Source organism: Hippocampus guttulatus, chromosome 23 (genome assembly GCF_054856545.1).
Source record: "Hippocampus guttulatus isolate MCC_2025c chromosome 23, RoL_Hgut_1.0, whole genome shotgun sequence".
In the NCBI taxonomy this organism is placed as follows: domain Eukaryota; kingdom Metazoa; phylum Chordata; class Actinopteri; order Syngnathiformes; family Syngnathidae; genus Hippocampus; species Hippocampus guttulatus.
In genome coordinates, this window is record NC_141283.1 from 1,838,795 (window position 1) to 1,854,591 (window position 15,797).

A 15,797-nucleotide genomic window follows, 5' to 3' on the forward strand; every position below is an offset into this window, starting at 1 on the left:
TTTAAAAATCACAAGCATGCATCGTTTTGAAGGGGGCGGGGGGGAAATGCCTGAACGACAATTAAAAAAGTAAATCAATCATGTGACGGTAATGTACGTAATAAGCCAAAGTTGGAAGGTTTTTGCAAAGCAGGCTAGTTGTGTTTAATCGTTCCCCCATATGTTGCCGACTCACGACTGCAGTTTCAGGTCTTTTTTATTTTGCAGTTTATTCTCAGCGCCATCCATCATTTTCTGTTATCATCCATCATCCTTTCATCTTGCAGACTCCATTTATTTGGACACACAAAGGGCAGAGCCAGACAATTACGCAGAGATTTTTTTTTTTTTGAAGCACGCACCAGGGTCCACAAGTAGTTGGACACTGAGTTCTGCAGATGTTGTCTTTGGCAAATAATAAAAATTGATATTTTTTTTCCTCACTCAAGTTTACTTACACAGCCTCAGCTGCACTAAAGCAGCTGCACTTCTTGCTTGGCTCTCGACGAAGGCGGACGCTTTTGCTTTCTGCTCCTGTCCCCCCACCCCCACCCCACCCTTCCCTGCTCGCCACTCAGTCCATGTGCTGTCTTTGTCTGACTTTTCCTAGCCTCCTGTCGTATTTTCATCCTAAAAACAAACATGGAATTGGTTGGCTGGTCTCTCGATGCCATCGACAACATTTTCTCGATGAGAAGAGCAGGCAGTGGGGAGCCTACTTGCCCCTCGGGGACTTTTGCTGCTGGGTACACCCTAGATCCTTGGAGGAAGCGGAGAATGGTGTGCCTGTCAACACTGTCCGTTGAGGATGTGGATGACATCTACATTTTCGGCCTTCCGATAACAGGTATGCTGCTGTTTGGTGTTAGCAGTTTCCTGATCTATCGCAAAATTCAACCGACGGGAGCGGCTCTATTGGAAGTGAAGAGGCTGCCGGTCTAAGGATGGCATAACGCGGATGTCCAACACTCAGACTCAGACTGTGCTCAACCACAAACTGTTGCGGTTTTGGAGCGTCTCTGCAAGATGGTCAAGAACTTGGAGAAACTGGAATCCGTGCTCAAATATTGACTGAAATCACGGATTTGGCTGATCGACGCCACCAAAGAGACATAAGCCACGGACTCAAGGCTGTCTTAAATTCTTGGGCAGCCTGCTACCAAAACAACATCTGCTATCTCGACCTTCCCCTGATGAAAGTACACACGGAAGCTAGTCCCCCACCATCACCCCCTCCCTCATACATTCCCTTGTTTCACCGTCTTCATTGTTTATGTCTTGTGTCCTGTTGTAACTGTCATATACTTGTGCAGGAGTTTTTTGCCTCACTCAAATTATCCTCAAATGAGGGTAGTTCGAGCGTGGTTTTTTTTTCTCCCCCTCTCCCTCCCTTGTTTCTTTCTGACTTTCGGGTTGAGTGAACGCTGGCGCGTTTTGGCTGCCGCTGCTCAACCCGTATTGTTTTGTGTTTTTTGGTATTGTAAAGTGTCCTTGGGTGTCTTGAAAGGCGCTTATAAATAAAATCTGTTATTATTATTATTATTATTATAAAGCGTTCGACACAAAACAATAATAAAATAATAAGACAATCCAATCAGAAATAACCAAACACAATTTCCGTCTCCTTTCATTCACATATAGATTTTTCTACAATGCTGATCGCCATTTGGGTCACGAGGTGAGCTGCAGCCTATCTCAGCCGACTTTGGGCGAGAGGTGGGGTACACCAAGGACCGGTTGCCGGCCAACTACAGTATAGGTATAGTTATAACTTGGAGTCATTTCGAGCGCAGTATAAAATGGCTGTCATTAACAAAACGGTGTATTTTGGCATAATTTCCTCAATTCAAACTCACAATCGACTCTAAATTTATCCGTGGGATTATTTTACTCTGAAGGCACTGTGATGGTTTACTAAAGGCAACACAGTAATGTAAATGTTTCCAGACATGACTGCGTAGGCTCAATATGTTGTTATTTTAAAAAAAATTCCACGCGGCAGTCAATAATAGCAAATCTTTGCTTCGGGACGTTCTTACAGTTGTAAACGTGTTGCTTATTTTCAAGCCAGTAGTAAAAATGTACTTGGGAAAACAATGACAAAAAGAAAAATAGCACGAAAAAAGGCACGTTTAAAAAAATGACGACCTCATACTTCATCATAATTATAGTAATGGATCCGGCTTCATGTGATAGTTTCACGACTCGGAAATGCAAGAATAGGAATGTGAGGCGATATCTGCCATCACCAAATGCAATCCGCTGTCTCCGTGGCAGTAAGAGGGTTGCTTTTTTTTATACAAGACAGTGTGCCATCAGCGTCATTTTTAAGCAGTTGTTTCAATGTAAAGTTGTAAAGATGCTGCCGCTTTCATAGATGCCTTTAGGCTTACACGAGCATGAAAGCGGGTTTAGTACAGTACATATAAAGGTCTATAAAGAAGGCATGTTTAACAACCCCCGCTACCCCGAGTGTGCTATCGACATGATTTGTAAGCTGTTGTTTTAAAGCCCCGCCCGACGGAGCGGCGAACCATTGCGAACATTAGCGACGTCCGCGAACGCTGCGTTCACGTAAAGGTTTGTCGGGCTTCATTCAAGCTCACCAGACGTTCGCCTGCAATTTTATAAAACATATGTAAAATTCCCTTGCGACAAGAAAAAAAAAACTGTTGGTGGACGTCTCACAACCGTTTAAGCAACATTGAACGAACCCTGATGAACTCGAAGGAGAAACATTTCACTGCTTTCACAAATGGGGGTTAAGGTAAAACAGAAAAAAAATAAAACATGACATATTATTGATTCAAAGTCGACTTCCACGCTTACGTGCGCTCACATGCTTGCGTGTACATATCGGCCCAAACGACATTTGCATGTTCGTGTGCTCAAGCAGATGCTTCATTTGAAGGTGGGAGATCTCTCAAGTATCACAGACTCCTGATGGCGCCTCCTCACCCCCACTTCCTCCCCCGTCCCGCCGCAAACCCCTTCATCATATTTCAAATGATAAATGATGGCCTAACAAAGGAGGCCTTGGATAAATGCTAATAGGATGAGTCCTCAGAGACAAAGATAGAGAGCCGCAGCCGCGGCAAATGGAAAAGTGTGACGCTTGACGCCGCGTGCATTCATAACTACCTTACAGATGTTGAAAAGCATAAGGCATCCATCACTCCCACGCAGCCGAGCGGCTGCGATGCTAACGCATTGAGTCGATAGCTTTGCTTTTAGGAAAGGGATGGGGGGCGGGGGGGGGGAGGGGTGTACCATGACACCGTCAGTGACTCTTCACTTTTTTCTGGTCAAAACAATGTGAACAGGCAGAAAATTGTAAATCAGGGGCGAAGCTACGGGGTGCCCAAGGGTGGCCACGGCCACCCGTACAGATAGAAGAAGATGTTGATATCTGAGTTTTTAAACCCACTCATCCGTTTTTTTAAACAAATGTTTTGAAAACAAGCCATTATTTCTGGGTTTTTTCCGGTTTTTTTCTAGGGGTGAAACAAATGAAAACAATTTTATTTAGTTGAAATTTTTTTTTTTCAATTTTAGTTGTAGTTTTCACCTTTCAATAGCTGTCGGGAAGGCGAAACCCCCCCCCAAAAAACGGTTGGATACCGGTGAGGGGATCGACTTGCTTCCAGCTGTTGAACTGTTAGCCAAGCTAGCATTTAGTATTAGCCAGAGTAATAACATAACCACCTGTCGTCACACTTATTAGTGATGTTCCCTCCTCTGCTCGAAGCAACGAAATAAACAAATTCAAGTGAGACGTGGCCCTACCCGATATTTTGTATTCGGTCTGAACCTAGCATAATAGCGCTAAATCTATCAAATAAACATATGACACAATCAGAAGAACCTATTTGACATACAATGTTTGACGAAAATAATGCTCCTTATAACGCCTCCACCTTATTGATATGAAAATATTTTAAAATAGACCCGTTCATTAAACTTAATTCACATCCGATCGAACAAACCCAATTGAGGGGGAAACAAACCAGTCTTGGATCAAAACATTAAATGACAAGGACGCCCAAAGTCAGAGGGAAAAAAAAAAATCCTATTCTTTTGGAGCGCTGCTGCATTTAATGATTAAAAGAGACATTTTCTATCACAGAGGAAACATTTGAAGGAGCGTAATCAGCTTTATTCTGAAACAGTGAGTCATGAACACACTCAATGTGAGCGCGAAATGAATTAGCGGGAAGTAATAACTCCTGCAAGCAGACGTCCTAATCTGTAGTTTTTATGCATTTATCAGTGCAGCACTTATCAGGGAAATGAAGGATTTGAAATATAGCCGGTTCCCGTTTGATACGCTGCCGCGTGGCAACCAATGAGAAAAAACCGGGGAAGGTCTGATGTCCATCTCAAGGACGTCCGTGTAAAGTCGGCGCCGCAGCGGGGCGATACATCACCGCGCCCCGCCTCGGCTTTGTTACAGCCGTGGCAATCATCGCATCTCTGCAGATCTATAACCGCGTCGCACTCATCAGCACGAGGCAGCTCCAGATGTGGATGGCCGGAATTAATCATCCGTATTTTGATGGCCTTCATATCGCCAGTGATGGATGCGGCTATTAGCCCCCCCCCCCCCCCCCCCATTCCTCGCTCCGCCACTCCCTCATTGATGCCCCGGCCACAAGTGCTCCCATTGGCCTCGTGGCGACCAGTTTAACCTTTACGGCAACTGGGACGGAAATCATCAGCAGCTTTCCCCTCTGGCACCCTTGAGATACATTTATCCACCCGCCAGCTGCTTTGCATACAGCGCAAACACAACAACGCAACACGCACACTCCCCTTGCGTGAATGATGAGTGTCGCATAAAAAAAAAAAAGTTTGATACTTTTGAGAGTGTCTCATCTTTTTTGACAGGCGCAAACGGAGATTAGAAAAACAGACGCGCGAGCGGTCGGATTGTCATGCGATTGTTTGCCGCCGGAGTGTTTTGTTGAAGCGCTTAAACGCTCGGCTACAATTTACGCAGCGTCAAGGCGTAGGGGAGGGGGGGGGGGGCATGGGGCGGCTGCGGTAAATTCACTTTCGAGCCTCTTTTCACTATTCTTCCCCCTCACAGTCGTAGCTCTTTGTGACATGAAAAATACGCTGAATCAAACCATTAGGGGAAATTCGCCAATATAAAGCCGTTGCTTGTCTAACATTGAGTAAATATGGAATGACATCTGCATAAGCTTTTTCTTTTTTTTTTAAAGAAAGCATCAGTATTGAACATTTCACATCTGACGACAATGTTTTGACAGATTATAAGAAACAATAACAACCAATTTGTGTATTCCCGTTCATTTGAGCCGACATTTCGGGGAGGAATATGCTTTAAAAGTTCGACTTCAAAGTATCATTACAGTATATGGAATGTCTGAAAATCTTTTGAGACCTCAGTTCACTTAGTTTCTAGAACAGGGATGGGCGAGTGGCAGCCTGGGGAAGAAGCACATTGATCAAGCCCCACCCCCCGACCCCCACATTTTTAGAAAACGAGAAAAAAAATGCCCCCAAAAATATTGAAATAAAATGGTGGGGGGGGGGGGGGGGGGAGTTGATTGGTGGGCCCTTGGCACCCAGGAAAAAAAAAATCGTATATGGTTATTTTGTTGTTTGCTTCAAATCCTTTGTTCATGGGTTAGCAGAGTGGATCTTAATAATATAAAAACAACAATATATAATATACAATAGTTTGCACATATTTGGTCCATATGTAAAATTAGATTAGACATCCACATGAATTCCGGTAAAATGCCACCGGATGACTATTTTCTCACCATTACATATCTGTTATTTGCAAGGGGGAGTTATTTTACTTTATTTTAGTTTTGGTTCAACGTGCTTAAAATCTCTTTCGATTTATGTGAGACTTAAAATGTGAATGGTGACAGTCTAACACTAAAAGAACGCCGATTCACTTGACATGATTTCCTATTTCTTATTGAATTGGAACAACTTGACAGTGACGGAATGGCTTGCGTTCAGCTTTGGAGGTTCTACAATATATGAATGGGATGGAGGAGGGGAGGGTGCTTTGTCTGCAGTGCTGCAGACTCGGTTTTCGATTTACCAGTCGATCTCCGTCATGAGCTTTGGGCCGTGACCAGAAGAACAAGCTAGTGGAAACAAGCTCAGCAGGGTGTCCGGCCTCTCCCTTAGAGATACAGAGAGAAGCTCGATCATTCGGCAAGCGCTTCGAGTCGAGCTGTTGCTCCTCTACATGGAGAAGATGTGGCTCGGGCATCCTGCTTAGTGAGGTGTTACGGGCACATCGCACCGGTAGAAGACCCCAGGGAAGACGCATGACATGCTGGAGAGACTACCGTTTTATCATCCAGCTGGCCGAGAATGGTCTTGGGGATCCCCGGAAGAGCTGCATGAAGTGGCTGGGGAGAGCTAAGCTTTTTACGTCTACTCTGCTAATCCCCAGATAAGCGGAAGGAAATGGATGGATGGAAAATCCCTCTCTTCATGTTTTGAATTGTCCCGCACTGATGCCAGTGTTGTATTGAGCAAAATAATGCTGCCTGGAGGAATTGTGTCATTGTAGCTTTTTGCTTGCGTCGTGTTCTATCGACAGGAAGAAGTTGAGACGGAATCAATAGCCGCGCATGCCATGTCGTTTTGCCAAATGCAATGAATCACAAATCAATTCCACGCAACCGCCTGATAATTGACTGGCTTCCCCGTCGCTTTTGAGAGAAGGGTGAGTGTCGCGCTCCTTACCCATCGGCGTTCCCACTCCGTAGGCTTTGGAGTCGATGAGGCCTCCGATCTGCGTGAGGTTGCAGTTGCGCTGGGTGACAAACTCAATGGTGGTGGACTCCATGAGGAAAGCGTACTCGGAGGTGAGGGCACGCTGGATGCCCTCCTCCACGTTTTTCACCATCACCGACTGCCTCCTGCTGTTCATGAACTCCCACATCTTGTCGTAGGTGGAGATCTTCGTCTTCTGCGTGAGAAAGATTGACAGGCGTTTGAGGGGGAATCCATGACGGCACTTCTGTTGATACTTCAACGAAAAATGTTTTGCACTGCAAAATGATCTGTGATAACATCTTTACATACATTAGTTTGGTTGCATGGTCTAGCTTAGCTTTCACATCCAAGGAGAACAGAGACTGAGGATAGGGTGCCTGTTCTCAGAAGTGTATTGTTGGATTGAAGTTGTTCTTTTTTTCTTTGCAGAGGAAAAATAATATATGCCTGTGAGTTTGTGTTATATTGTGTTACTGCACAGTTAGTGTTCAAATATCAGTTCTTTAAAGTGGTTCAACACAGCCAAGTTAGTAATGAGCTATTCTTTAGCTTGTTTATGGCATTTCCCATTATGTGTTAGCATTAAGCTAACAGACTTAAAGGCAAATTAGTCATTTATTTAAAGTCAGGTGTAATTTTGTTAGTTTTTTTGACAGTCCACTTGAACTGGGAGTGACATTCAACAGATTGCAGCCTCTTTGTTTGCCAAACTGCTGCTTGTATGCTAAAATTCTACTTTACCTGCACAATATTAAAGTAATATATTTTTTTCGCTGACAAATTTAAAAGCCGCAAAAAAAAATACCTATCAGGTCTATTGTAGATTGTACAATAAACGATAAAATGAATACATTGAAAATAAACTCCAAAAGCTCCCGAAAGAGCAATTGAAAAATGCACTATTCGCTAATTATGCTAACTATGGTTCGCTTTAGTTTAATGAACCTGAAATGTACTTTCAGTTGATAGTTTTTTTTTTCAAAAAAGCATTGCTGTTTCTTTATTATTATTATTATTTTTAATTCAACTGACGAACATTTTTTATTTCAGTTTGTGTTATTTTGTTCGTTAACCATAATAACCTTGGGGAAAACATGTTGCAGAAGGTCTCGCTGTTGCTGGCATTGCTGTGAGGGTTTGATTATAAGTAGGACATTTGACGGCCTACAATGATTCCTTTGAGACACCTTGAAATGGAAAGAGCACAATGGAAAAAGAAGATGAGGAGTAGCATTGTTTGTTTTCTACCTTGAAAAAGGTCATGGTGGCCCCATCCTCGACCACGCCATAGAGGATCTTGGTTTGCTTGGCGAGGTCGTCGGCGGAGTCGATGGGCGACTCCATCCTCTCCACGGTGAGGAAGGCGGCCAGGTTGGCCGTGTAGGAGGAAATGATGATCAGGGTGAAGAACCACCAGATGCCTCCCACTATTCGTGTCGACAGCGCTTTGGGCATGAGCTCCGAGCCTGAGGTGAGGGAGGCGGCGGGAGTTAAGCTGCCAAATATATGCATCCCCGCAGCCGATCATCTGGCATTCACTCTTCCGGTCTCTATTTGCACCACGTAACAGCACACAACAAGATAATGCCGCATGCTCTAAAAAACAGTCAAACAGTCAAGAACTCTCTTGAGGGTTTTTTTTCCCTCCCTTCTTTCTATTCAGCCGGAGCGGATGCGCCGTTCGCTTCAAGATGAAATCACTTGGGGAAAAAAACAAAAAACTCTCAGAAAAGATAATTGTTGGATTTCAAACACGCTTACCCCCAGCCCTTCCACCTCCCGCCACGAGCTGACACAAGTGAGCGCTTTGAATAATGCAAAGCGATGGGAGGGTTGGGGGAATAGAACATGTCCCGCAGACAGGTTGTTTTCATGCGTCGAATGCATTCGGCAGCAGAGTGTGGAGAAGTGACGGGCTGTTTGGGCCAGAGAGTCATGCACCCAAGGTAACCTCACATCCTGACTCCACACCCCACTGGTCTCTCGGCGCTGATGGGCCGAGCAGGGACAGAGAGAAGACACTGGCGATCAGAGAATTCAAACCCCAAAAACATGGGAATCATTTTTTTGGGGGCGCGTGACAACGCCAGATGTCTATTTCTCTGTCTCGCGTCGGCTTGGGTGCACAATGCCCCGCCCCCTCCCCCACAAAAAAAAGGCCAACCCTGAGAGACAGTGGGATATTGAGAGCTGTGCAGGCTGAGGCAACTACCTTGCTGCATGAGAGCCCCAACTCCAAACCAGAAACTATTGAGCAGCGTAAAATTGTTTTCCACTACATCCGAGTCGGGGTTGCACGGGTGCGGGTTGTACCACTCGTACGGGCTGAACCTGGAAAGGGGAGAGAACAGAAAAGCATGTCAGTGAAGTGTTTCTTTTTTTTTTTTTCCAAAAAATGCAAAACAGGTTCACATTGTCAGTGTAGGAAAAAATATATATATTTGGAGAATAAAGTCTTACTTTTACGAGGGGGTAAAAAGTCGGAATTTAATGAGGATCATAATTTTTTTTTACGAGAAAAATACCAAACGTTATGAGAATCAAATCAAAACGGAATGACGGCAGTGTGACTACAAGCAGATAAAAGAAAGACAGATAAACATAGTTAAGAATGTAGTTAAGTGGCATCTTTAAGTTGAAAGAAATGCGGAAGTGAAGATTTCATGGGGTACTTTTGTTTTAAAAATACAACTTCATCCTTGCTGCATGATGACTTGTCACATAAAAATGCGCTTGATTCTCAGAATACCTTTCCCCCCCCACTCTTTTTTTTTTCTCTTGTAAAAATTCATGCGCATCCCTACTATTAGGTTATGACTTTCTAAAAAGTTTCTTCCTATCATAAAAGACTTGTAAAATAGGACTCCATGATGACTTTTTCCCTCATAAAATGACAACTCTTTAACACGATTACGTTGCGGCCTTATTCTCGGGAACATTCTTTACGGGGTGGAACTTGTACTCCTATATATTTAACATACATTCGAGTGTCATAAATATGGAGGGAGGGATAGAGGGAGGGGGGAGAGAGAGCTTGACTGCACTGGTGCAGAGACCAAATCATTCAGGCCTTCACCGAGATCAACTTATTGGCATTCCCAAATGCCTTCACTTTATTGTGAGAAGCGAATCAATAATGTGGAATAACACTGTCACTGGTGATCATGTCCCGGTGCCTGATGATCTTACACGCTCGTTTGGATTCCCTGAGTCAGGAGCTGTTGTTGCAAGCCCACTAGGCTATTACTCGAGCACACACACAGAAACACACACACACACACACACACACCAAATTTGAGCTCAGCTTAGGCTGAGAGTCGGGTGTGAGCGCCGATGAATTCGCATCAGCGAAAGTGGCGTGGCATTAGTGCGAGGTGAATGGTTTCGGGTTAATCATCAAGGAGCTGATAGAGTTTGTGCTCAAGTGCTTGATACAAGGCTTATGCAAGGTTGAGGAGCCCTTCAGGTGTTCCTCCAACGTCAAGTGCGGCACGGCTGCATCCAAAATTCTTTAAAAGCCTTATGCAGATATGTGCAAAAATAGATACTGCAGTGAAGTAAGCAAAGGAGCATCATTTAGACCGCAGGTGTCAAACTCAAGGCTCGGGGGCCAGATCTGGCCCGCCACATCATTTTCTGTGGCCCGCGAAAGTCAATCAAACATGTCGACTTCCATGATGCTTGCTAAAATCTCTTGTAAAATTCTTAGATGTACTAAATACTATTAAATAATATAATAAAAAAATGTAGACTGTAAATTTCCCCAGTGTGGGACAAATAAAGGATATCTTAATCTTAATAAGAGAGACATTGTAGTGTAAGCATTTTCTTGTTACGAAACCCCTCATGACAGTAATGTCAACTACAGTGGAATAAACCGTTCTTCTTTAGATGCTCTCAGTCATAACGGCCCTCCAAGGGAAACGGTAACAGAAATGCGGCCCGCGACAAAAATGAGTTGGACACCGCTGATTTAGACAGGCCGCCGTGCTGTCAAAATCGAAAAGTAGCAAGCAGAGGAAAAAGCTTGCTGCGTGTGGTCCACTTCCGTCATGTACAGGAACGGAGTAGAAAAGCGTCATTTCGCACACGAGTCAAGTAGGCTTTTGTTTTTAGGGACGGCTCCTAATGTTCCGCAATTTACATCAGGTTCCCCTTGAAAGCCATCTTTTTCGGAAACGGCCGCCGCGCCACGCCATCATTCTTCCTGTCAGCGGCATCACGGCTGCTGATTTGCTCGAATGTCAATGAGCCCTGTCTCCTTGGAGGCGCAGCTAAGTGAATGCGCAAAATAGCCTCGTGGCTAATATACCGTACGTACGGGATGTACGTTTTTCCACCCGCGTCTTGTGCTAAGAATCACCTCAATCAAATGCAAAGTCAGACCTTGAGGCGATGGTTTTCCTGTGTTTATAGACTGGCGTCTGTACATCGATGTTTTTAAATGCGGATCTGCAGCCTGCGGCTTTCTGTCGGTGACCGTGTGAATGCGAGCCGTCGCGCTTTGAGCCGTATACAAGATGGGTGGGTGTAAATCTATGCAACGCGCGCTTGATTGGATTGGGTTGTTCCCGCTCGCTCAGCATCCGTATGTTTATTCTGTGAGTGTCGGGCTCCTCTGGATGACCTTTGCATGCAGCCGGGCTATATTCCCGCAGGCTGTGTTCGCCACGCCGTTTTTTGCGAGGAAGACGCGCATGAGGAACACGCGGACATGAGGTCACCTCCGCCCGTCGAGCACATGTCAAATTTGCGCGCAGAATGCTAAAAGGATTCCGCCTTCTCGGTTGGGCTTCCACAATGGCGCAACAGCACTACTTTTAACTGTCCCCAGGATTCAATTACTTGGCCTGGCTTTATAGATCTGTTGACTTAATGTTCAGGGTGTTCAAATCGCCACTCCGTCGACTTCAAAGCGGCACTAGTTGCAACTAAAGACGCCATTTAAATCATCTGCTCTCCTGGGCGGGGTGCCATTTTCTACCTTGAAAGGGACTTGTGATGTGAGAAAATATCATTTGTTGCTGTTAATAAAGAGAGAAATACGCACAAGCACAAGACAGCTCTGGAAGGATCCGCTGGGAGAAGTGTGTTTGTCTCTCGCCCGAGATGGGATAACGCAGTCAGGCAAGGAAAAAAAAAAATGTGTGTGTGCGTGTGTGAAGTGCTTCAAAGAAGTGAATCCCCAGCAGGAGACTCAAGTGTTCTGTGTTTTATTGTGCAAGACCACAATTTCATGAACCCCAAACAGTTTATTTGCAAAGAACGAAGGAGGACTGGGGCAGCGCACAGAAGGCAATGTTGTGAGAATAAAGTTGCGACGTTACGAGGAAAAAAAAAAACCACGTCGCTTTAAACAGAGTAAATGTGTCATGTTAGTGAAAATAGTCCAAATTTCTTTCGAAGTAAGTCAAGGGAAATGTGGCAAGTTGATCATCGTACGGCACAAGTGGAAATGCTACGAAGAATGAAGTCATCGGGTTACCAGAACAATTTAACGTTAGAATACGTTTGTCGGATTTTAAGAAAATCGTCGACAAAAAAAAAAAACGTCCTAAGGTTACTCGATAAAACTGTAAAATTTCTCAAGTCGAAAATATAAAAAGTCCAACAGTCAGGAGAATAGACGTGAAACACTACGAAGAAAAAGACCGTCACATTAAAAGTCCGACAGTGACCAAAATTAAGTAACCAAAAAAGAATCAAGTTGCAAGGTTGCTAGGTTAAAGTCACAAAATGACAAAGTAAACTTCGCAATTTGCTAAGAAAAAAATAGCTTCAGGTTACCAGCATAATATTACAAAAAAGTGAAAATACAACAACAAAAAATAATAAATTAAAAATAATAAAACTCTGAGGGGTGCTTAGTAAAGTCGGAATATTACAAGAAAAAAAAAGTCTTAAAGCAACTAGAGTGGTCATAATATTGCAAGGAAAAAGCCTCGATATTATTTGAAATATTCATTGATGTCAATTCGTTGCCCCGAGGGAAAAAGGGGATTCATAAGGTTTTTAGCGTCGAGTCAGAACATCACAAAGAAAGAAGTTGTCGAGTTGCTCTGAAACAAAAAAAAATGACATCACAAAGAAAAGAGTCAAAAGGTTACTCGATGAAAGTCATCACGTCACAAGACTGAAGTTGTAAAGTGATGAGAAAAAAGTTGTCCCGTTAGAAGAAGAAAGAAACGCACCCCCCCCCCCCCACCCCCAAGTGCTGGGAAGAAAAAAGTCATAATAGCGCCAGAAAAAAACCACTCATAACTCGATGACAATAACAATAAGCATTCAGAAAGAATATTAAGTTGAAATGCTAACCGCAATAAAATTGCACGATTAGAAAAAAAACAGTCAATCAAACTGCATCCTCAAAAGTCCCTTCAACAGAGGTATACTTTTACATTCCCAAAACTTTTCTTTTTAGTTACATCTTCATTTTTTTACTCTCCGAATGTTCTGTCATTCGTGTGCCTCCCCCCACCCCCCAGTAAACCCCAATGCTCCTTTCCTGGCAGAGGATTAAAAGAAAAGTATGTTTCTTTGTTTGGATTGGGATACAAATATGGAAAGAGAAAAAAAAAGTGACTTTACCTTCCATTTTGCGAGCATTTTGAAATTCAAAATCGTATACAAACAAGAGCTCCATTTGATATTTTTCCCCGCTGTGGTTTGCAATTAAAATCATGAGGCATAACACAATTAGATCAAAGCCAATTCATGAGACGAATATCAACAATCATCGCATGCCCGTCACTTACCGCCACCACGATTGCTAAATAGTTGTGCAAATTTGCATATTCTGAACTAACTTAGGTGACAGTTGCTGCTTTTCCTCTCGTGTGATCATATTGCCGGTAACATTTGGCAAAAAACAAAAATGGGTGGGGGGGGGGGGGGTTAACGTGCATTTCTCTGGAAAGGTCATCCATTGGAGTGGGGGTGTGGTGGTGAGGAGAGCGAGGGGGGGTTGTAGTCCTGTACAATGTCAGCAGTTTATTTTGCGCCTTTCCGAGCGCTAAATGAAGTCGTTTTCTATGTTTTCATCCATTTACTGCATTGAGATCAGAGTCATCAGTTATTCGTCTTGATTTTTTTTACCTTCAGAGCATCCCTGGCCCGCCGTTAAAATTCTGCTTACACCGCGAGTTCTAAAACATCCCACGGCAGAGTGTGATGTTTTTGGTCCAATGTACTCATTTCTTTGTGTGTTGGCAGGATTACAATTCTTTTTAACAGAAATTGTGGAAAGGAGTGGTAGGGGAAAAAAAAGGAAGAAAGCATAAAAAGTGGTTTTGATCCAAAGTGAACATCGCCACCACCTACAGGTCTGGAGTGGAACTGTTTCAGTTACAATTTAAGATGACTTGAATTAGCACATTTTGGTCAGGGAGCTATCATTATTTATTCCCTGAAACAACTATTGACTGTTTTCGTGCTCAAGCCAGGACAATAACAGCGCCACCAGGTGGCATGTTGATGTCAGAGTCGTAAGTTGAAGTGAGTGGAGGGGGCCCTATTTTCGTAGATGCAAGTAGATAGCAAGTCTAGCTGGCACATGAGTGGAGTTTTCTTTTTTCGGGGGATATTTTCCTAAACTGGCGCTACAAGCACTGGTCATTTGCGCCGTTGCGGATTGTCTCGAATGAAATATGACGGGATGTGCCACACTCGTCTGCAGAGCTCAGAATCAGTCCACAACCTCAATCAAATCCACCAAAACTGACTGAGGAAGCGGAGTGAGGTGAGAGGGTGGGAAAGGCGTCATGTTACCTGGCTATGACAAACAGCACACAACTGACACCCAAGCAAGCCAGCAGAATATACATCCAGATGTCAGGTGAGAGCGGGTTTAGGAAGGAGAAGACCCCCGGGTTGGTGCCGTTGGGCTTGCGGTACAGGATACTTATCCCCAGCATCATGAAGGGCTTGGAGAAGTCAATGACCTTCTCTCGCACGTAGGTGATGGCCAGAGGAGCGACCGCCAAGTCGACTTTCTGCAGCGACAACGTAAAAGCAAAGTGGATGAGGCTGGTTTCGGTGAAAAGAAAAAAAAAACCAAAAAAAAAAAAAACAGCAGAGTAGACAAATCAAATTAGCATTCGATTTCTGTCGTCAGCCGGCGGGGTCAACGTGTACGGGCGGAAGAGCCGAGAAGGAAGAGGTGAAATAATCAGGGCCCTCGGTTCAGTGAGACCGTGGACGGGCGTATTAATTTTTAATGGAAATTACATCCTTCGGGTTTATGTTTGAACTTTCCTAAATGGTGTCGCAGGTGAGTCACAAAGGCAACAACCTTGGGATTAGAGTTAGCAGGCAGGAGGGAGAGCTTCTTCCACTGCGCAAAGAGATTTAAACACAAAAAGTAATTACAGTCTTGATTGTGGATGTAGGGGTTCTTCTTGAGGTTGGTTAAAAAATAAGTTTATCGTCGAGAAAAAAAAAAAAAAAAAGAGTTTTTATTTTGTACTCTCTGATGCCGAGTTGAGGAAACGGGAGACTCACATGGTCCATGAGCTCGCGCACCATTCCGTTCCATTGGCCCGTGCTCTCATCCAGGGCGCCATACTTGCCGTCTTCAACCAGCCGCACTTCGTACTGGAAGCCCAAGATTCCCGAAAGCTCCCTCAGCAGGTCGATGCAATAACCCTCGAAGCGGTCGTTCCCGTACAGAGGTTTGTCCGACTTTTTAAACATGACGTACGGCTCCTCCTGAGCGGGGCGGGAATGTGAGCAAAAGGTCAGCTTGTGAACATTTTGTAGGGCTCTCATTGTTATTTATAGCCGACTTCGTCTACCAGTATGGTGGAGACGCGCAGAGATTTGTTAGCCAGCGAGTCGGTGATGTTGGACGTCTTGCTTTTGTGAGTCTCAGACATATTCAGACCGCTCGGAGGATCCCATGTCCCGATCTGTGGAGACAAGCTCAGCGTCACACTTTGTCTCTTCCGGTCAATGTGCGCTCACAAGAATATTGGAGGAAATTATTTTTTAAAAAAGGGTGTGTGTCACGTTGCGTGGTGGTGGTGGTGGACCCCAAAAAGCAGGCA

At 44.2% G+C, this 15,797-nt stretch overlaps 1 protein-coding gene across 4 annotated transcripts in view; it reads right to left on the reverse strand.

Moving 5' to 3' along the window:
* Positions 1-15,797, reverse strand: part of LOC147185652 (glutamate receptor ionotropic, kainate 2) — a 75,856-nt gene that overhangs the window by 6,018 nt on the left and 54,041 nt on the right. For all 4 annotated transcript variants that reach the window (XM_086104051.1, XM_086104050.1, XM_086104049.1 and 1 more), the window contains exons 9-14: positions 15,546-15,659; positions 15,253-15,459; positions 14,521-14,744; positions 8,966-9,084; positions 8,002-8,219; positions 6,721-6,946 (exon numbers count right to left, since the gene is read on the reverse strand). In XM_086104051.1, coding sequence (XP_085960177.1) covers positions 6,721-6,946; positions 8,002-8,219; positions 8,966-9,084; positions 14,521-14,744; positions 15,253-15,459; positions 15,546-15,659 — 1,108 coding nt within the window. The remainder of the gene's footprint in view (positions 1-6,720; positions 6,947-8,001; positions 8,220-8,965; positions 9,085-14,520; positions 14,745-15,252; positions 15,460-15,545; positions 15,660-15,797) is intronic.